At 33.6% G+C, this 23,872-nt stretch overlaps 1 protein-coding gene and 1 pseudogene across 7 annotated transcripts in view; one reads left to right on the forward strand and one right to left on the reverse strand.

Annotated features, from left to right (window-relative positions):
* Positions 1-23,872, forward strand: part of ANKS1B (ankyrin repeat and sterile alpha motif domain containing 1B) — an 831,972-nt gene that overhangs the window by 72,560 nt on the left and 735,540 nt on the right. For 6 of the 7 annotated variants that reach the window (XM_006914572.2, XM_025048663.1, XM_025048664.1 and 3 more), the window contains exon 2: positions 23,251-23,331. The exons of the other annotated variant lie outside the window; for it this stretch is intronic. In XM_006914572.2, coding sequence (XP_006914634.1) covers positions 23,251-23,331 — 81 coding nt within the window. The remainder of the gene's footprint in view (positions 1-23,250; positions 23,332-23,872) is intronic. 7 annotated transcript variants of the gene reach the window in all.
* Positions 18,030-18,972, reverse strand: LOC102878322 (annotated as a pseudogene).

The raw sequence follows: 23,872 nt of genomic DNA on the forward strand, positions 1-23,872 counted from the left end.
CTTATTTAAAGAATATAGACTTGAAGAGGAAAGGAAACCAAATTACTTGCCTATCTAAGACACCCATAGACCTATCTGGCTCTGTCAGTCAGTTTCTCAAGGCTGTCTAACCTCTTGTTAACACTGATGCTCCTTGCCTGAAACTGTCTAGGGGCACAGTGTGACGGTGTGGGAGAGTGGAAAAATCACTGGGCAATGGATCAAGAGGCATAAGTTGTGGGCTTTGCCTTAGTTGTCCCTGAAAATTTCAAATTTGGAGAAAAGAAGTGGAAGAAGGCTGCAGTTACTCTCTGTCTACAGTAAGTCAGGATCTAGGCAGGTTAGAGTTAACATGTTAGTATCTTCAGTGCATTCTGCTTTGGGAAGCTAATGATGATATCTAAGGATGGAGACTTTCTTATATACAGGACACTATATTAGGCTTTTTAAAATATATCATTTAAATCTCCTGGCAACTCTCCAAGGCAGATGATGTTCTTCTCCTTTCACATGTCAGGAGACTGTCTCTCAGAACTTTCCAAAGTCAAACAGCTAGTAATTGCAAAGCCTAAATTTTGCCCTCTATTCCTATCTAACTCCAAAGCTTATGCTTCTTCTTTCTCCAAGAAGCTTGGGATCTGAGTAAGATCTGTTGTTCATCTTTGTATCCTACTGCCTTGCTCATTTGCATCCTACTGCCTATCACAGAGTAAACTAGGAGGGAAGATTAATGGAGGAAGCAATGTGAACAATGGCACAAGGTATGAAAGCTCAGGTACACTCCACTTAATAATAGATAGTCCAGTGGTTTGAACAGGGAGTGTATAAAGGAGATCGTGTGATGTCTTTTGGAAAGTTAGATGGAGGTGAGATGAAGAAACCCTTTGATGATGAAGTCAAAGGATTTTCAGTGTTTTCAGTAGTCGGTGTGAAACCTGTGAAGATTTTTGAGCATTCGAGTGGCAGGATTACAATTGGGCTGAAGTACTATTAACCTGATTGTAGTGGATAGAATGAATTAGGGGTAAAGAGATTAAAGGTGAGGAGACCACTTCGGTGTTTGCAACAAATTAAGTGAGAGGTCTTGAGAATTCAGACTTTTGCATTGATTAGAGTGGAAACTGGAGGAGGGAGAATATACATTCCATAGATCTTTTGCTATTAGACTTTATATAATTTAACAATACCTTAATATGATGGCAGGGAGAGAGGGAAACTTAATCATCACTTTGAAATTTAAAGCTTAAAGGATTGGAAAAATGTCAGCCACAGGGAAAAAGTCAAGGTGTGGAAATTTTTTTCCAGGTTAAGAGAAAATGAGTATGTTTTGGGGGGATGTTGAGTTAGATGTGCAAAGAAGATCATTGGCAGGGCCTGGAAATGCATGATTGGATTTTGGAGAGAAGTCAAGGATAGATATAGAAATTTGAGAGGCATCCACATAGAAAACCAGCCAAAAAAAAAAAAAAATCACTAGCAGTCAGCCTATATATGAATGAATGGTACAGCCCACATGAAATATGATGTTACATGTTAGTTCCTAACAAGGTTTGCCTCTCCATTCCTCATGACCGCTGGGTCTAGGGATTGAGAAATCTGTACCATTCTGTCCTTTCCATCTGGTCTAGAAATATTGGGTGAGCTTTCTGGAGACGTTTGTTAAGAATTGACATCTGAATCCGAGAGAGCTGAATCCTGTTTTTCCTTCTCCACATCAGCTTCTCCACCTTTTTGGATTGTCTCTTACTCTCTTCCTCCTCTACTGGATTCTGTAGTTCTCACACTTACTGCTGCAGTAAAGATTTTTGGTGGTATGGTGTAAGAAAAAAATAGAATGGATTGTAGCATTTGGATGTTGAGTGGGAGATGAAAGCAGTGCATGAGAATAATTTGTAATTCTGTATTAAAGATCCTAGCATTTCCCTACTTGACTGGTACTTTACATCTTTGATAACTGAATAGCATTCATAGCTGCATTAAGCAAGACATATGAACAAGCTGGGCCAGTCAGCATCATAAAAAATATGAGACAATCTGAAAATATTTACCTCGGCACAGTAATAGCACTCTTGTTTAGGTGACTGTTAGACAAAAATAAAAAATTTTATAGCATAGGAGCTGGGTTCTTTAGCTGTCTTAAGGCTACCTTTGTACTTTTTCATAGTGTTAATATTATGACATAGATGTCCTGCTTTAAATGTTGCATTAGAAAAAAATTCAGTGCTGATTTTGACTATTGGAGAGCCTTTCATGTTTTTCCATTCTGAAACTTGCTCTGTGCTTTCATGTTTTTTCTTTTTTAAATAATCCCTTTACAAATACAATCTTGAAATGCTTTGTTTCCTTTTTTAAGCATAAGAGCATGCTCACTGGAAGCATATTGTATGTGAAGATTGTCACTTGTTCCGTTTTGTGCACTGATGGTGAGCAGAAAATCTTTTTAGCCTCCTTCTTTGTAAAAATTATTTATACAGCACCACTCTAAAATTTTAGTGTTAACAGTAAAATTACTTCTAGATCTAGTACAATGAAGAATAAGAGAAAACCTACTATGTTAAGAATGAATAATGCATTTATTTTAATCTTTGGCTCCACTCTCCCACCAGCTTCCTATTTGTCTACTAAAAGGAATGCAGCAAAAATCCCCAAAAGTGTTAATTTTTTTTCTGGGGCTGATCCAGTAGCACGTCAAAAGAGTTTTGAAAAGAACATTCACTTATGTATAACAGCTTTTGAATACATAATGGGACATATTAGTATGCTTTTAAAAGGAGCATGGATAGAGCTTGAAGACCCTATAAAAGTGTGTGAACTCCTGTATTATCATTCATGATTAAACCAAAATTGTTTGTATGTGAACAGATTTAATTGTTTACAGAATCTGCATAACACTATCAACAGAATGGGATTGACGAGGGAGGGAGGCATAAGAATTTTTAGCCTGATTATGATTCATAGATGTTCCTTTAATAAATAGCTTTCCTTAAATATAATCTGAAAAAAAAATAGCAATGAAAACAGTTACTTATGGACAACTAAAAATAATTCTATGGATTCTGTGTTTTTAATTGCAGATTAATCTGAATCAGGAGGGTATCAAGACTCTTTGGAAAATAAATAAGGTATCTATATATATTCCTTAGGAGACTCAGTGACAGGGTAAATAGATAGCTCTTTTTTAAGAAATTGCCCTTCTTAACAATTTGATTTACTATTCAAAGAATTTTTTTTAAAAAAAACATTGATTTTCTTTTTTTAAAAAAAGTGATTATATAAAAATAATAGAAAAGATGTAGCTATCTTTTTTTGTTGGGAGTTTACCTAAGCTACAGAATTGAGTTTATCATACTTTACAGTTCATGGTACAATCAACATCATCATCCTCTTTTAAAATTTTATTTGTTGTTATTTTGCCCTTTGTAACTTAATACCCCCTTTTGTTCCCAAGTTCTCTTACAGGTTTTCAATCTACCATGGTTGAATATGTATGGATCTTTAACAATATATGGACTTGTATTGTTTAGGGATGTGCCTAACTGTGAAGTAGTCTGATTGCTGTACTAATCTCTAGTCTCACCCACTTAGAAACCATTCTCCATGTGTCTCCCAGAGAGATCTTTCTAAAATATAAATCCGATCATGTCAGTCAACTTAAGATTCTTGAGAGACTTTCCCATTCATAAGGAGACTCTCCATCAGTTAAATCACTGTCCGCTCCTCCCAACCATCTCATATCAAACTCCTCACCTTTCTCACTAAATTTTTGCTGAACAGCTCCCACCCTTGTACGAAGTCTTTCCTTTGTTTGTATCGCCTGTTAGCAACCTTATACTTCCCTCTACCCTGCCTGGAAAATACTGTTGTTGTTGTTGTTGTTGTTGTTGTTGTTGTTGTCATTAGAACACAATTCAAGCACTCATCTCCTTTATATGAAGCCTGCTCCAGACTTCGATAGACTGATTTGGCCTGTCTTTTGCCTCGTGTCTTCACTGTATTTTAGATAGAATTTTATCATAACACCTGCAATATATTTTTTTGGTTTCCATGTTTTTTGGTTTCCTTGTCTATGCTCTGAACTCCAAAGAAAAAGGGAAACTCTCTTAGTCAACTTTTTAACCCAAGTAGAGTTTCCAAAGTCCCAATAAATATTAATCTTTGGCATCGGGAATAAGAAATCATAATTCCTAGGAATTTTGGGAAATTCCTGAAATCATAAGTTGTTCTTAAAAATACTTCCAACAATCTTTATAGGTTATATTTATCATTATGAATATCTAAAATTTTGTTTATTATATGATAAATATTGTTTAGTAGTATTTATTCAAACAATAGAAAGCACCAGTGAATAGTTTATTAGGTAAGTATTCAAATTACATAACATTTAGACTTCCTTGAAAAGCTACCAGCACCACACAGATGCATGTGTCAAATTTGCCAATGTAAGCACTCATTTGGCTTCCAAAGCCTTATTTCTTGAAACATCACTCATAGGAGTTGTATAAAGTATATTATGTATATCAACGTGTGAATGTTTATTTTATTTGCAAGAGTAATTCATTCTTAGCATCAGATGAGGCCTTGAACACACACTCATAACTTGACAATAGCTACAAACAAGAATGACTGATTAAATTGTGATGACTTTGTTCCTGTGTTTGGCACCCTGGTTCCTGGAAATGTTGACCTTCACCTTTTAATCTGCATGTTATGTCAGCACTTCCTGCCTTTCCTTCCAACTGGACATCAGTATAGTCCTTTGAAGCACCAATATCTCCATGTTGTTAAGCTTTAATTCTCATTGAAGAATTATAATATTTTTCCTGTTTCTGATTTTCCCTATTTCTTAACTAATTTTTCCTAGGACTTAGAATTTAGAAAAACATACATTTTCTGAGAAATTCTGGAAATTAATTCTTGTGTGGAAACAGCTCCTATTACCTACATATTAGACATTCAGTAAAATATTTTGAAATACTTTTTAAGTGAATGTTCTTTTGTAGCCTCAAAGCATCTGAAATAAGATCTGGTACACTGAGATATTTTAAATACTTTCAGGATTGAATCTGTGGTTCTTTGGAATCAGTGTCATGATAAAGTAGGCCATCAGAGTTTAGATTTTGTCATTAACACCAGAAATGCCAGGTTAGTTTACATTATTTTGGTGACTTTGAAGCAGGTAACCTTAATTTAGTTAAAACCTATGAGAAACCCAGTAAGACAGCTGAAATTCATCAGACTCCTTGTTATATATTTTCATAGCACTCTATGCCTACCTTTTATAGTGTTTGTACCTATGGACATTAACTACTTGTACTATTTGCTTAACGTTTTTATTCTTGACTAAATTCCCTGAAGGCGGGGATTATTTCTATTATATTCACGGGTGTGATTACAGAAGGTGCTAGTTAACCACACAGTACAAGCATGTAATGGGCAGCTTAGTGAGCATTTATTGTATACATACGTAAGTGAATAAAGAAGACAGCAGTCTGAATGAACCAGAGTACTACAGACTGTGAGCCAGCTTTACCTGAAGTCTCTGAGAGATTCTGAAGAACACACTTTGAAAATCACTACTGTATTCCTTGACACAGACTGCATGGTTAATCATGTCATATGGTATTGTAAAAGATTTTCTGTCTCTATGACTGGTAGTGAAATGTTGTTACCCCAACTATATGCCTGTTAGTTAGCCTGCATGGGTTAGCAGCAGCATCTTTCATTATAAGAGATAGCATATTATTAATATTGTTCTTATTGCTCCTATTATTGACTTCCTTCTGACCTCTTTACAAAGGGCATTCCATCTCTTTCAAGTTATTACACATTTTGCTTAATTATTTTGCTTAATTAACCCCAAGGATAAATTTTAAAGATTAAAAAAATTCCTTAAATTTTTAGTATCTCCTCCTTGATTAATATGACTAGATTTGTGAAATGGAATAGTAGATCTATTATTACTTCGGATGTTTTACCTATGTTCTAGTTTCATCTTGGTGATAAGGTGTGGGTAGGGTGAGTACAGAAGAGTTGAGCTGGAGAGGATGGTAGTATGGGGCAGAAGAGGGCATCTATAAATATTTTAAATAAAAATTCTCTGAACTTGTTATGATTAGGACTTTCCTCAAACTGTTTTCAATATTTCTGCCATAGAAGACCAAACCAACATAGTTTTCTGTATTTTGATGATTTCCAGGGTTTCAAATGTTCAGGATCAAAAAACCTGGTCCAGTTCCACACAGGGCTAGTTTCTGGAGCTGGAAAATAAGGAGTTACAGAGTGGCTATCCAGTCAGAATGTTTGGTCATTGTCAAGTCGTAGAGAACTAAAACTATGCTTAGTGTGAACCCATAGATGTCACCTATTAGTGTGGATATATGGATAGTCAAACCAAAAGGAAATAGAAAGGAGGAGCATATTATTGAATTTCTCTTGTACCCTTTCATTTTCATTACATTAATTCTTGAAATTTTACCAGTTGTTCTGATTTTCGAGGAACTTGGACTAGTGTTTATATTTATGGCTGATTTAGAGTGTATTAAACTAGCTGAGAATTTTTCCTATATGTCTTTGTCTGAAGCAAACAAAGCTATCAGTTTTAAACTTGACATTAACACAGCCTTTGCTGAAAAAGAGCTATCAAGTAAATTTAATCTATTCATACAAAATCTACTCTATCCCTCGAGTCACTTAGCATAATTGGGGTATTTCTGCTTGGGATCGTAAAATGCTACCAACTATTTTGTAGGAATATAAAAGGAAGAAAAAAGTAGCTATCTTGTATTTATAAAAACCTGGAATTATTTATGCGTTCTGTGTATTGAAAATTCGAGTTAGGTGAATTTGGTTTATTTTGAAGTTACACATATAAAATAAAGTCTATAGCAAAAAGATGGAACTTTCAGCTAACTAGGAGATTTAAGATGTTAGAGAAAAGAGTTTACAAAAATAAGTAACTCAGAGACAATAAGTGGACATTTTGACGATGAAAAATAAATCAGTGATTAAAATATAGTTGCTTCAGAAGGCAGGGGAAAAATACTGAGAAATAGAAATGAGAGAAAAAAGATGTATATGATATACCCAGGGGATCTAATATTCTAGTCATAGATGTTCTAGAAAGGGAAAATAAATCAGTAGAGGAAACAGTAATAAAAACAAAATAAATAACGTTTCCCTGAGATGAAGACAAATTTAAATCTTTCAATTGAAAGTGAAGAGAAAATGGTAACCCAAACTGTTGGGGAAGAAATGAGACTGCTCTTAGATATATTCCAGTGGCATTTCCGAATTCCATGAACAAAGACCATTTTACAGGATTCTAGACTGAAAAAGCAGGTACTGTTCGAAAGGAGAGATAATCAAATCGACACTGGTCTTCTTGTCTGTGTGGATGCCAGAAGATAGTGGAGCACTGTATTCAGAATTCCAAGGAAAATTCCGACTCTATTGTATGTATTTAATTTATAGTTGTGTAGCTAGCTATTTCTTGTGGCACCAAGACAGATATTTCAGATAATTTCTCAAGGAAGTCCTCTTGTCAAATGAAGTTGAATCAGAATCAATATCTCAAGTAAAAGAAAGAATAATGTAACTGAAATGACTGAAAACTCTTATGTCATGAAGTGTAAACACAAAACAATTGTATTTTTCCAATTTCTACTAACAGTATAGTATGTTCTACAGAAATTCCTTTTCTTGCTGAATAGCACACTTCCTAATGACGTCTAAATCTAATTCCAAATTTTTCACTTTCTAGTATTAAAATGGTCATACTTTAGCTATTAAGACTTATTCCTGCTTGTTTTAATAAACCCACAAAGAAGTACATGCATAAGTTAAAACATAATAAATTTTCAGTTATTATAGCTATGTAGTCAGAATTCAAATCAAGAAATAGAATATTAGCTGCATAGTAAATATACTAGTTTGTTCCTTCTACTATTGTTGGACAGTATTTGGCTATTGTGAATAGTGCATTTCTTGCTTGTACATGTCTTTTGGTGAACATAGTTAAGAATTCCTGCTTGTCATAGGGTATGCATATGATTTAATAAACATATGAAGTTTTAATAAATATTGCTAAGTAACTTTTCAGTGTTTGTACTAGTTGACATTTCCACTAGCAGTATGTGATTTTCTAGCTGCTTCATAGCCCTGCTAACGCTTGGTATTGTCTTTTTTTCACTTTCGTCATCCTGGTGTATATGTAGCAGTATTTCATTGTGGTGTTAATCTGCATTTTTCTTGATGACTAATGAAGTTGAGCAGCTATATGTGTGTATCTCTGTGTGTGTATGTGTACATACATATATACATATATATTTACTTGACTATTCTCTTTTCTGAAATGCTTGTTCAAATATTTGATCATTTTGTATTGAGATGTATGCCTTAAAAATTTTTTTAAAAAATTGATTTGTAGGAGTTCTTTACGAGTTCTGGTTACACATGCCTCATCAGATACACACGCACACACACACACGCACACATGCACATGGGCACAGTCTTCTGTGTTTTGTCATTTTTTTTTTTCTCTTAATGGTGTTTATTGATGAAAAACAATTCTTACTTTTGCTGCCGTCCACTTGATCCAATTTTTTCCTTCGTGGTGTTTTTTTGTATGTTTAATTTTTGTCTGTTTGAAGGTCACGAATGTATTCTATTATATTTTCTTCTAAAAGTTTTATTGTTTTACCTTTCACATTTATATCTGTAGTCCATCTAGAATTTATTTTTATATATGACTCAACACAGGGGTTGAGATTCATTTTTTTCATGTGGATATCAAATTGACTCAGCATTACTTAATAAAAAGACCGTCCTTGTCCCATTGTACTTCTATGCCACCTTTGTCATAAATCAAGGAACTATATAGGTTGGGATCTATTTCTGGGCTCTATTCTGTTCCATTGATCTATTTATGTATACTTGGGTCAATATTTTACTGTCTGAACTATGCTGTTTTACATTGTCTTGATGTAAGCCTTCCAGCGTTTTTGGTTCTGTTCATTTGAAAACTTCGTTCTCATGTTTCATTTAAAACTAGATTCTCCCTTTGCATAAGCAGTTTGGTGTGGATGGGAATACATAAACTGCTCAAACATGCTCATTCCCTTGCTTCTTATTTCCTCCTCCTCTGACTCGGCTCCTCCACCTGCAGGGAGGAGGACGAAGAGGAAAAAAAAGTCTTTTTATATGATGAGACAACCCCGGGCAAGGTTTCTGACCCTTTTCTCCTTGTTCTTACTCCTAAACTGGTTTGTCAATAGCCTCCCACAGGTAGATCCTGTCACACCCAGCAGGTAGCCTCAGGTTGTGTTCCTTTAATGCCTATTTACTTCCTGCTGCATCATTGATGGCTAGCCTGTGGCTCCCAATCTCATCCATTCGCTGCTCCAAGTCAGATCCCCTTGGGTCTAGACAGAATCCATATTCCATATCTGTCAGAAAATATGCTTTCTGACAAGGAGCAGTTTGCCATTTTGGTCTAATGTTTAGCCATTCCTTTTCCTCCACTTTCATTCTGCCTCAGCTCCAGATGCTCCGGGGTTAGTCAGATATCTGTCCACGGATAGCATTTGTAAGTTAGTCTTTCATGCAGACACTCCCCAGCTTTTTCTTGGTCCCCTCTTTCCCAGGGCCTTGGGAAGGAAAAACAGTTGAGCTTTTTGTCCTCTACACCTATGGGAGGGGAGAAAGCAGCCTCTCAACACAAAGATTGCATTCCCCAAAATGTGACCACATCCTGCTCACAATCCTTCTTTCATATTTCTCAAACTTAAAGACCCCTCAAAGCTCTGGGACGAGAGAATCTTATTCCAATACCTAGGCCTTTCATGAACATGGCTATCTTTATTGTAATCTCCGTGACTTTTGGTTATCTCAAGGCAGCAAAAGATATCAACCATTTCTCATATAATTTTGTTAAATATGTAAGAAACCATGGTGAGCAATGAAACTAGTAAAACCTAAATCACTTTAGATAATATGGTTGTAAAATATAACGTAATTATTAAGAAATGTTCCTGAAATAAAAGTTGTAAAGAGGAAACAATAATATAGCATTAAAATTCTATTCTGTTGATCAAGGCTTTGGGGTGAAAGTGAGAAAAGAAATACACAAATTATACTTTGTTAAGGATGAACATAGTTATAATTTAATTCTTGACATCAATAAGAAATATAGGTTTAATGAATCTGCAGAAAGTAAAGGACAAATATAATAGAAAAAAATGTTAAGGAAAAATAACTAGAGAGGGATAGAGAAGTGAAGGAAATTTGATCAGGAAAACAGAGAAAAGATAGAGAAGACAAAAAGAGAAAAGCACAGGAAGACAATAATAAAGACACTACATACAATTCAGGAATAATACCAAATGTGAACACATTAAAAGACAAAGCTTCACAGGTTATAAAACAAAAAACTGTCCACTGCAGCTATGGCTGTTTTCAAGAGATCTAGCTAAGAGAAAATGACAAAAATAGAATGAAAATAAATGGGTAGTCATGTCAATTAAATGTAAACATAATAAGAGAAAGCTGAGGTAGCAATATTAATAACTGACAAATCATAATTAAAGATGAAGAGCATTATATGGAATTAAGCTGAATTTTTTGGTAATAATAAAATGTATTATCCGTACAGATGATGCATCAATCTTTTGCTTCATATAACAACAAAATTTACGTGAAGTAAATTTAGAAGGACAAAGAAAATTTGATGATAATTCAGTCACAATGACATATGGTGTATGGTGACATTTCTCAGAATTGAATGATGAAGTAGACAAACCAAATAGAGTTAGAGATGGTGTAGAGTATGCAGTTAATAAGCTTGAAAAATATACATCCCACCTTTAAAAACAGAGTACACTGTTCAGTGCTCATGTAATATAAGAAAACTACATGCTAGTTTTCAAAAGAAATTATTTGAAATCTTTTGAAGTTAAATATTCTCTGACTATAATGTGGTAAAACAAGAAATTGATCATTAAGAGAGAACGAATCTAAGCACTTACAAATTTTAAAACAAGCATTAATTTGGGGGGTTAAAAGGAAATCAAAACTGAATTACAGATTGTATATGTAATAATCAAAATGAAAATATGACTTGTCAAAACCTAAATGATGTGGACAAAATCATACTCAGTAGAAATGTAATAGCCTATAATGCTTTTACTTTAAATAAGAAAGAATAAAATTAAATGAGTTAAGCATTCAATTCAGTGAGCTAGAAAAAAGAATATAATAAATAGTTGAATGATTGAATTCTTACAGTTAAGAACAGAAAGCAATAAATTAGTAAACAAATATGTGAATAAATAACACATCTAATAGGTATTTGATAAAAATAAAGTTAAGCAAATCTTCAAATATGCTAATAAAATAGACCCGCCTAGGCAGACCAAGAAGAGAAAAATAATATGGAACATTAGGAATGAAAATGGTAATAGAACTGTAAATACAGAAGATAATAATAAATATAAAAATATGTACAATTTTTATTTAATAGAATAGAAAAACCTAACTTGAAATAATTAACTTTCTAGAAAAAATGTAAATTGCAGAATTGATTTAAGACAGCGTTGACTATATTAATAGATCAATATCCATAGAAGAAAATCAAAAAGGAAATTTTAATGATTTACTCCACAAAAGTACAAGTCCACAAAAGATGATTTTATAAGTTTATTCTTTCAAATATTCAAGTAATTAATAATTTCTCTGTTAGTTAATTTATTCTGGAGATTATAAAAAGGCAGAACACGCTGATACTAAAACTGAAATAAAAGAGACAAGAAAACTGGAAACTCATTTTACCAATATGAATATGGATGCAGAATTCCAAAATTCAAATAGCAATTCAGGATTATATTAAAAAATATACGTCATAGACAGATTTACTTCCAGGAGTGTAAAGATGGTTCTCATTAGGAATTAAATATATTAATGTATTTAAAGGGAAAACCCATATCATCTGAATTATAGCCTAAATCAGTTTAACAAACCATAGAGCATTCTGGATTATTCTTCCTACAGAAATGATGATTACAATGTGTCAGGCACTGTGCTTGCACTTTATATGGACTATCTAATGTAATCCTCATAAAAATCTATGAAATAGTTATTACTAGTGTGTTCATTTTATAGATGAGAAAACTGAGGCACAGAGAATTTGAGTAATTTTCCCAAGGTCTTGCAGTTAGAGATGGAACTGGCATTTGAACTTACGCAGTTTGAATCCTGAGTCTGCTTTTATCCATTATGCTCTTCTGCCTCTTTTTATTACTGAAGGAATAAAAACATACTTAATATGGTGAAAAGGTATTCATGAGAATCCAACCGCAAACATCGTACTAAATGGTGAAATCCTACCAGGCATTTCATCAAATTCATCAACAAGACAAAAATTATCCCCTTATTATTTTAGTGGTTCTAGCCAATGCAGTTGTATAAGAAAAAAAATCCAGGATGAGGTCAGATGATTAGCAATTTAATTCCATCTACAATCTTAATTTCTCTTGCCATGCAACATAACATATTCACAGATTCCAGGGTTAAAGACGAGAATATATTTGAGATACCATTTTTCAGCCTACCACAGTACCCTTGGAAATGATGTTACTAAGAAGACAATATGAAGATAAGAAGAAGAATTGCCATCAAAATCAGTGTTTGCATAATAATGAGAACAATTGCCACCAAAATCTGTGTTTGCATAATAATGAGAAAGCAATCTGCCTGTCTGTTGGTTCATTTTTCAGGAACTATATTCAGAGAGAGAAGAAGAAAAGATGAGGGCTGGGAGGAAAATGTTTTACTCTTTCAGCATTAGTGATGAAGGGAACTAGTGCTAAAAGTTGAAATAAACGCTCTAGTTTAACTCTCATGTTTTCTTAACTCTGTGGTTCTCTGCAAGGTTACAAATTCCTTCTTAAATTCTAAAATGCTTTGTCTCGAGGCCTATACTACATGTATAGTAGTGAAATCATAAGTTGTGTGATTATAACTCAAGGAGTTATTTGTACTTACAGTTAGCCAGTTCTGGTTTGCTGTGTGAGTACATGTTATTGAGGGTTGCATCTAACACTTCAAGGTGCATATTATTCATTAGAAAATGTTTGGTTAGTACATTTTGGCTATGGTTCTCCCTGATGTGCTTGCTTATGTAAAATTGTGCATTACAGTCTCTGATGTGACTATATAGTAAGTCTATTTATTGTATATTTTTTCTCAAAAGGTATGAGATTTGTTCAATTTGTTAAATTTTCAGTGACTCAGTCAAATGGGAATTTATTTACTAAAGGCCAATATTTTCAGTTATTTTTAGAAAGCGTTTTAAATGATCAGAGTTAACTTTAAGTTTTCTCTTTTTCCCTGGAAATAATTCTATAGGACCTGCTTTGTGCCGTGCAACAGAGTAGCCACTGTCCAAAGGAGGCTATAAAGCACTTGAAATATGGTGTCTGAATTGCAGTGTGCTATAAGTGTGAAATAAACACTGATTTTGAAAACAGTACAAAAAGAGATGTAAAACTACCTCAAAAATTTTTGTATTGGTTATGTGTTGAAATGATGATATTTGGGATATATACTAGGTTAAATAAAAAATATTAAAACTAATTTCTCTTTTTTTAAAAAAAAACTTTTTAATGTGGCTAATAGAAAATTTAAATTTACATATATGGCTCACATTATTCTAGACCCATTTGGCCCATATGAGACACTTCCAGCCCATGATAATAAAATTATAAAATCACTATAGAAGATGAGACCTTAACTTACAGTACTCAATAGCATGTGCACGTCTGTCCAGTTCATTAAAAAATGAAAGCCAACTATTAAGATACAAATTTTAAAAGATGAGGGACTTTGTTTTGCATTGCCTGAAATCATCTGATATGTCAGAAGATGATTCTTATATATTCTGACCCTGCCTGAGGCATTCGATATACCTTCTGTACGTGTTTCCATATCTGGAGCCATGGAGTGACCTCAGATGTCAAGAATCAGATAAGTACAAAGAAAAGCTGAAACACTCTTATGTTGCTTCTGATGGATATTTCCCATAGGTTCGTAGAAGGTATGATGATGATCAATTTGTGGAGTAGCTGTCCCTGTCTTGTTTGCTCTGTGTGTGAATATTGCCTCAGGAAATTCAGGCTTACAGTTTATTTGGGAATAATCTTCTGTAATATGTGAAAGCTCAGAGAATAAAACATTCTGACTAATGAATGTCCTGGTTATTTGAAAGTTCTGTGGAAAACCGATTTTGTTTACATTTGTTCTAAAATATTCTAATCCGATTCGTTATATTAGTACAAATAGTATAACAAAGGAAATTAAATCTTTGGTAATTGGAGATCTCAGATTGTTGGAAAGCATTCATTTTGGGCAAGGATTCTCACACATAGAATTTAAAATACTGACAAGTAAGTTTAGGAGATGAAATTGTATGTTAGACTCAACCAAAGTTTTATAAATTGCCTTTTTTTGAATAACTATATAATGACCATTTAAAACTTTTTCAGGACATCCCTTAAAGGTACTTAGAAACTCTTGCATTTTATAAAACAGGCTTAAGTTAGTATAGGCTGCTTTTTTAAGTTTGAGGATTATCATTGAGAAATGAGCGGAGACCAGTACAAAAAGCTGGAATGAAGTAAAACATTAGCTCACAGATTGAGCTTTTAAACATGAAGGTTTAGTTTTTAAATCATGTTTTTAATTGGAAAGTTTGGGTCTGGCTTATTTATAGTGTTTCAAATCTGTGTGGATGTTCTATGGATACATGGATATGTGCCTAGAGGCTCTGTCAATAGGTGCAGTCAAATGTATTTATACGCATGCTCAATTTCTATTCTAAACCTCCTTGTTTCAAAAAAAGACGTATCCACATTCATTCTGGTTGGGAAAGGAGACATGCATTGGAGATTTTTTTTCATGCTGTTATAATTAATTCCTTTTTTCTTTCCTGATAATGGGGAATTGAGATGGTATCAGTAAAACGAAATCTATCAATCCTGAATCTTATTTTAGTTACCAGTATCATCCCTTACTAAATATTTATAAGGTCTGATAACTTGCAGGAAAATTTAAAAAGAATTTGAGTTTACAGTATTTTCTCATTTCTTTTCTGTCCTTTGCCGGAAGTGTTCCTGCGCAGCAGTGTTCTAGTCAGCCTTAATGGAAACATGGCTTTCCCCAGAAGACGCCAATGCCCTTGCAGTTCTCTCTAATGGAGATATTTCATCATCTATGCATTTCCTTCATGAAAGAAACCTCAGCCATTCTTTTGCTCTTACCCTGTCATATGGATACCATTTCCCCTAGGTTTTATTTTAGACATATCTATTTGAATTTCCTCCTCTTCTTTATCCACCACTTTAGCTCCATTAGTTCAGATTTGTTTCTTCCCCAGACTGTTGAAACAGATTACTAACCTGACTCCCTGCTTGTTTGTTCACTGTTTCCCTTCCAGCTGTCACTGGATTCTCATTCTAAAACACTGACCCGATCGTGTCAGAATCACACTTAATATCTTCCTGATAATCCTCCACTTCCAAGTTGCCTACAGAATAAAGACTAAGTTCCTTGACATGTTATAAGGTCCTTCATAATCTAGAGCGAATCTATGCTTTTCTTCCCTTACATTTTATTGTCTTTTTGTTTTCCTTGAGGAAATACGTGATGATTTTGATTATTCAAACAATTCAGAGGTCAATAATATATCTTTGGATGCATTTTTTATGTTAATGCAAATCTTTCTCATCTGTGCAGTGGGAATAAGAATGGCATCTGTTTTATAGTTGTGTGGATATAAATGAGTTAATACATGTATGTAAACATTTAGGATATTGACACACAGTATTCTGCAATTTACTTTTTACACTTGATATGTTTTGCTTAACTTTCACGGTCAGTACATATAGATCAAACTTATTATTTTAATAGTTGCATAATATTCCATGGTGTAGATGAATCCTAATTAATTTTTTTTCTTTTTTGATGGGCATTATGAGCTTTTTCTTTTATACTATTACATGTATACAATAGTTTGTATCTACAGTCTTCACAATAATACTTTTATTTCATAGGCATCTAGATGAGCTTGCAAAAAAAAAGCTGTGAAGCAAGAAACAGTAGTAGGATCTAGCTATCGCCAATTATAAACAATACTAAAAAACAATGATTCTATACATAGAGTAGACTGTCTGGATTGTATGGTAGTTGTATGTTTAACTTTTTAAGAAACTGCCAAATTGTTTTCCAAAGCAGTTGTACTATTTTAAATGTCCACCTGTGGTGTGCGAGAGTTATAGCTGATTTATATGCCCGTAAATATTGGTATGTGAAGTCTTTTTAATTGCAGTTTTTCTAATCATAGTATCTCATGATTTTAATTTGCATTTCTCTAAAGACAAATGATGTGAGCACCTTTTCATGTTCTTGCCATCTGTATATCTTTGTTGCATCTGTTCAAATCTTTTGCCTATTTTTTTATTAGGTTGTTGATTTTACTTTTAGTGCATTTGAGGGTTTTTTAAATCTATTTTGGATCAAAGGACATGTCAGAAAAAGTGATTTGCAAATGTTTTCTTCCAGTCTATCTTCTTTTAATTCTTTTAATACTGTCTTTGAAACTATTAATTTTGATGAACACCAATTTGTTAAATTTTCTGGTAGAGTGCATGCTTTTGGTGTCATATCTTTCCTTAACTCAAGGTCACAAAAATGTTCTCTTACATTCTTTGTAGAAGTTTTCTGGTTTTAGGTTTCACTTTTAAAAAATCCACGATTTATTTTAAAATTAATTTTTGTATATGGTATGGTGAGGTATGGATCAAGACTCTTTTTTATTTATTTTGGCCTAAAGATATTTGTTCTAGCACAGTTTTTTAATAATTCATTTCTTTAACGAATTACTGTTACAACTTTGTCAAAAATCAATTGCATATATGTGTAGGTCTAAATGTACTCTCTATTCCGCCATTCTGTTCTGTTGCTGTATCTTTACTCTAATACCGTACTGTGTTGTTTACTATACTTTTATCATAGTCTTGAAATTAGGTAGTGTAAGTCTCCAACTTTGTTTTTCTTTTTCAAAGTTTCTTTAGCTAGTCTTGGTCCTTTGTACTTCTATATGACTTTTAAAATCAGTTAATCAGTTTCTACAAAAAAAGCTTGCTGGGAATTCTGATTGAATTGCATTGAATCTAAAGATTAATTTGTGGAAAATTAACTAATATTGAATTTTCTGATCCATGATCTTGGTGTCTCAACATTTGTTCAGTTCCTCTTTAATTTTTCTTGGTAATATTTTATAGTTTTCAGTGTATAGCTTTGTACATCTTTAGTCAAATTTATTTCTAAGTATTTCATCTTTTTATCCTATTCTAAATGGTATTTTTTTAAACAAAATTTTGATTTCTTATTGTTCTTTGGAAGCATATAGAAATCCAGTTGATTTTTATGTATTGAGTTATATTCTGCAACCTTGCAAACACTCTCTATTTGGTTGGTTTCTTTTTTTTTTTGGAGTAAGCTTTTCTTTTTTAAACCATTCATTTTCACATAATTTTAGATTTACAGAAGTATTGCAAAGATAGGTCAGAGAGTTTCCTGTATTTTGACAAAGCTTCCCTAATTAAGCACAATTTTAATTTTAGTAGTTTTTTCTGAAAAAATTCCCTAGGATTTTCTCCATACATAATTATGTTATCTTCAAATAAAGATAGATCTTCTTCTTTCGTTACAGTCTTGATGCCTTTTATTTCTTTTTCTTGTCACTGCATTTCTAGACACTACATTTGCTAGAATCTCCTGTATAATTTCTTTTTTTAGCTGGGTACTGTGTACTTATTCATGATACATGACAAAGTGGGGTTCCCTAAGCCTCTCTCCTTCAGGGAGTCTGGGATGGAAAAGGTCAAAGATGGGAGAGATTCTCAGTGTGTTGGGGGATTGAGTGGGGCAAGGACTTTCACCAACTGAGGATTTCTTTCTTCCTCTTATGCTCTCACTGGAGCCTGTGGTCCAGGAGGCTCTTACTCCTTGGAAGCCATGTAGACCTACCCTGATGCTGTAGCCAAATTCATTGTCATACTAGGAAATGAGCTTGACAGAGTGGTCTTTGAGAGTAATGCTAGCCCCAGCACTAAAGTTTGGAAGGATGTGTGTTACGGGTAAAGTTGCAAGAGACAACCTGGTCCTCAGTGTAGCCTGGGATACCCCTTAGTTGGTCTTTGGATGCCTGCTTCACCACCTTCTTGGTGACATTATATTGGACAGCTTTCTCCAGATGACAGGTGAGACCCAGCACAGTCACTTTGGTAGCGGGGGCAACAGGAGGCCATGTCAGTGAGCTTCCTATTCAGCCTTGGCAGTGCCAGTAAATGCAGGGATGATGTTCTGGGCAATCCACCCTGAAGTTTCCCAAAGGGGCCATCTGTGGTTGGTCTTCTGGGTGGCAGTGATGGCATGCACTGTGGTCACGAGTCCCTCCATGATGCCATAGTTGTCATGGATGATTTTGGTCAGGGAGGCCAAGTAGTTGGCAGTACAGAAGGCACTGCTGACATCTTGAGCGAGTTGTCATACTCATAGTTAATGCCCATCACAAACACAGGGGCATCAGCAGAAGGGGCAGAAATGATGACCCTTTGGGCTCTACCCTTCAAGTGAACTCCAGTCTTCTCCAAAGTAGTAGAGATACCAGTGGATTCCACAATATATTTAGCATCAGCACCACCCCATTTGATGTTGGTAGAATCTTGTTCCTGGAAGATGAAGATGGACTTTTTATTGAACACAAGTTTCTCATTCTCAGTCTTGACTGTTCCGTTGAACTTGCCATAGATGGAACATGTATACCATGTAGTTAACGAAGGAATCATTGATGGCAACAAAATCCACTTTACCAAAGTTAAAAGCAGCTCTGGTGACCAGGAGCTCAGTATGGACAAATCCATTTACTCTGACTTTGCTCATTGTGTCTTAAGGATGATGCACAAGTGGATGCGGCTTCTGTTGAAAGAAGACAAGCAGAGTGTCTTCAGCACAACATTGAATACAAGTGGTGAGAACAGATATCCTTGCCTTTTCTTCCTCCCAAGGGGGAAAGCATTCAGTCTTTCATCGTTAAGTATAATGTTAGCTGTAGCTTTTTTGTAGATGTCTTTTACCAGGTTGATTAACTTTTCTTCTATTCCCAATTTACTGACAGTTTTTATTAAGAATCACTGATGGAGTTGGGCAACTACTATTTCTGTATTTGTTGAGATAATATATGATTTTTTCTTTTTTAGTCTGTTTATATTGTAATTAATGTATGTTAAAACAAACTTGTGTTCCTGGGATAAATTCCATTTCATCATGATGTAGTATCTGTCTTATATATTGTTGGTTTCAACTTGCTAAATTTTTGTTGAGAATTTTAGTATCTATGTTAAGTGATATATTGATCTGTAGTTCTCTTTTGTCATGTATCTTTATCTGTTCTCACAGAATGCTACTCTTATAGAATGTTAGGCACTGTTTATGCCTCTTCACGATTTTGGAATGATTTTTATAGAGTTGGTATTATTTCATACTTTCATGTCTGGCAGAATTTCCCATTGAAGCCATATGGGCCTGGAGGTGTTTTATTTTGGTTTGTTTTGTTTTGTTGGAAATGTTTTTAACTACAGTTCAAATTCAATTTCTTTAATAGATGTGGGTGCTATTCAGATTATCTCTTTCTTTTTGAGTGTTTGGTAGTTTGTGTTTTTTAAGAAATTTGTCCATTTCATCTAAGTTTTCTAATTTATTGGAATAAAACTATTTTCTGCTACTAATTCATTTATTATCTTTAGAATATGTAGCGATATTTTCTCTTTCTTTCTGATATTGGCCTTTTTTTTCTGATCAGCTTGGCTGTAGATTTATCAGTTTTATAGTTTTTTTTTTTAAGAATCAGTTTTGATTTCATTGATTTTTTTCTATTATCCTGTTTTCTATTTCATTGGCTCTGTTCTTTTTTTAAAAAAAAATTATTTTCTTTCTTTTGCTTATTTTGGACTTAATTCTATTCCTTAAAATGAAAGTTTTCTGTTTCTTAAGGTGAAAGGTCATCATTGGGGGCATTGCTAATATTGTCATTTTAATGCTATAAATTTTCCTTTAGATACTGCTTTAGTTGCATCCCAAAAGTTTCAGTGTGTTGTGTTTTATTTCCTTTCAGTTTAAAGTACTCTCCAACTTCCTCTGTGATATATCCTTTGACTTATGTGTTATTTACTTATGATTATTTGTGAGCTTTTCAGATACCTTAATGATTTCTAATTTGATTCCATTGGGGTCAGGGAACATATTTTGAATGATTTGAATCTTTTTAGATTTATTGAGATTTGTTTATGGCCCATAATATAGTATATTTTGGTAAATGTTCTGTGTTCACTTGAAAAGAATATGTATTATATAAATGCCAGTTAGGTCAAATTGATTGGCATTATTATTCAAGCCTTCCAAACCCATATCGATTTTCTATTTACTTATTTCTATCAATTATTAAGAGAGGGGTGTCGAAATCTCCAAGTATAGATGAATAAGACTATTTCTCTTTTTTCCTTCATGTGTTTTGAAATTCTGCTATTATATGTATAAAGGATCATTAGGATTTTTATATCTTCTTAATAAATTGTCCTCTTTATCATTAAAAAATGACTTTCTCTATTTCTTGCTCTAAATATTCTTTGTTCTGAAATCTAGTTTGTTCAGTGTTAATACAGTTATTCAGCTTTCTTTTGATTAATATTATTATGGATTTTCTGTCCTTTTACTTCTTATCTATTTATATCTCTATTTAAAATGGATTTCTTGTAGTGAGCATATAGCGGGTCTCTTTCTTTTTTTTAATCCAGTCTGATAATTTTTTCTTTTTAACTAGGGTGATTGGACCATTTAGTTAATGTAATTATTGATATGATTGTGTTTACTCTCTGCTTTCTACCTGTCTCATCTATTTTTTGTTCCCCTTTCAATTTTTTTCTTTTGCCTTTTTTTGATTTTTAAAAATGAGTCCATAGGTTATTTTAAATGAATACATTATATTTGTTTTAAAACTCTCACCTATGGCATAAAAATAACCCTTTGTTTTTATTTATGTAATTCAATACATATTTATTAAATAGCTATTGTATTATTTAGAGAAAGAGTTTTGGAGTAGGTGAGTATTGATCTGGGCTTTGGAGAAATGGTAAGCTATGACTGGTTAGTAGGAGTGTGGTTAAAGGCACCGAGGTAGAAATTAATAGGGCAGGACTGCATGAGTTTAGGAGGAGGAACAAAATTACAAAAATTCTAAGACTATAATAGGAAATTGAAACTGCTTCAAAGATTGATTTAAAAAATGTTAAAAGCCTAACCAACTTAATGAAATTTGTAAAATATAAACACTTTATCATTTTCCCGGTTTAACTGTCACATTTTTTATTCTCAGGAGGTAAGGTACCATTGGATTGAAATAAAGTTAAGATCAAAATAATGTTAAAACCTTAGAATTGACTAATTATATTTGGACAATAGTCTCCTCAAAACTTTAACTACCAAATAAATTGTTTAATTTTCATCTAACTTGACCTCTTCACTTCTTTTTGGAGCAATTTCCTGTTTTAAATTGTGTAATGATTTCTCTTGTTTTTATTTCTACTCCTGGACAATTCTCCATGTTCTTCATATAAACTTCCCCTTGCTGGACTTTTAAATATTGTGAATTATCCATAGTTCTATTGTCTCTCCTGCATTTCTCTCATTTTTCTCTGAAAGTTTCAGTGAGGGTTGGGAGATTTTCAGATTTTGAGTTGCCTTATACTTGGAGCTATCTAGCCACTTTAGGTTTGAGATTAAATATAAATAAATGTAAAATTTTTAAACCCAGGATTTATAGGTTTTAACTAATATTAACCTTTGAGTAAGATTTCACCTTGCACCCATATGCAAATTTCCCACTTGAGATTTTTGAGTCTAATGACCTCTCTCTCCCTCCTACAGAGTCTAATATCAGGCACTCCCATAATTTTTACCTTCTGTATAATGATTAGTTCTAACAGTCTGTTGAACTATGTTCTAACAAATATAATACATACTAGTACTGTGTTCTAGTAATGTCCTAAGAGCTTGACAGGTATATATCAGTTACTTAAAATTCAGCGTCTCCAAACCTGAAGTCATTGTTTGCTCTCCATCTGCACTGTCCTCCCAAGCAGATTTGCTCCTTTTTTTCACATCTTAGTTAATATTGTTATTTTCCTTCTGGTCAACTAAGCCTAAAAGCTGAGTCATCTAGATGACCACTTCCTCCTTCCTTCGGTTGGGCCCTGCATCTTATGGATTTTCTTTGAATTAATTTTTGAGTAAGTTCATTCTATTCGTTTTCATTGTCCCGCCTTAGTTTTAGTCTGTGATGATCTCTTGTTTAGAATAGCTATTTATTTCTTCTCAGAGATGGCCTCTGTGTTCTCTGGCACCTCAATTATCTTATTTGTCATTGTTAGTTTATGTGTTTATCTTCTCCATTAGACTCCATTCTGGCAGAGAAGGACCTTGAATTATGAATTTGTACTCTCAGTGCCTAACTTATATGTGACATGCAGTTGGGGTACAATAAATATTTTGTGAATACATGAATTAGCTTGTCATTAGATGTTAGTTTTGATGGCTTTAATATCATCATGAACATTATATAAATTCCCTTTTTGGTCTATTTTTGGTAAAGTATCTTTCAGTGCCTTATTTATTAAAAAACTGAACATAGTTTCTATAATTTTAGTGATCAAGGATAAAATGAACTCTTATATAGCCGCATGTTGTCTCCAGAATATTCTTCCCATGGTGCAAAAATAAGTTATCTCAGAATGTGTGTGTTAAAAGGGGCATCATAAATCTTTATTATTTGGTATATAATATAGTAGCTGAATGTTAATTACTTCCAACATTTAACTAATTATATAAGGTAACAGAGAATTTTTGGATCCAGATTTTAATATATGGCAGTGGACCTACATCTGCTGATAATTTCTGAAAGTAGTTATAGTCCCTAATAATTTCTTTGCATCAAATAAATGAAGCTTTCGTTCTGAGGGGAATGTATGAAACATGGCAATCGTTTTCTACATGACTAAAATTTTCATATGCAACATGCTGCCTGCTGTGGGACTATCAGGCTTCTCTTAGTTTTTTAAAGCACGATTCTGCTTAAACACTAACTCTGCACTTGTGCTTTATTTGCAGCATCTGGCGAGGCCCGAACGTGAATTGCACAGACAGTTCGGGTTACACTGCTTTACACCATGCAGCCTTAAATGGACATAAGTAAGTGCCACTTATTTGGATTGGAATCCTCGTGTATTTAATTCCATGCGATGAAGTTAATTATGTCTGACGATACCTGTCTAATGTTGCCATGAGTCCCCTGGGCTTAGATGAATTTGGAGAGGCACCAGGTGGCACCAGTGACAACCTTGGTAGGAATGTTGCTGAGGGTGATTATGTGCAGAGTGTAAACTGAGAGAATTGCTCTAAAATAGTCAAATATCACACAAGGAGAATGAAAGAAGTGACAGGCATGTTAGTCATGTGTACATTTATAGAAGAAATGGAATAAAACCACTTAATAAGATCACCCTACCTTTTTTGCTATCTTCATCTAAGATGGGATTATTCACATAGGAGTGAAATCCTTATAGATTCATGCTGTTATGAGCCATGGGAACTTGTATGAACCACTTTGAAATCCTTCAAATTTAGCTAAATACATTTTCTTTGGCATTCTTGATGGTCTTTCTGGTTTTAAACTTGTTTGTTTAACCTATGGAATTATGTTTCAAATGATGTGATAATATACAGTATGGAG

The sequence above is a fragment of the Pteropus alecto genome, unplaced genomic scaffold, assembly GCF_000325575.1.
Source record: "Pteropus alecto unplaced genomic scaffold, ASM32557v1 scaffold94, whole genome shotgun sequence".
Classification (NCBI taxonomy): Eukaryota; Metazoa; Chordata; class Mammalia; order Chiroptera; family Pteropodidae; genus Pteropus; species Pteropus alecto.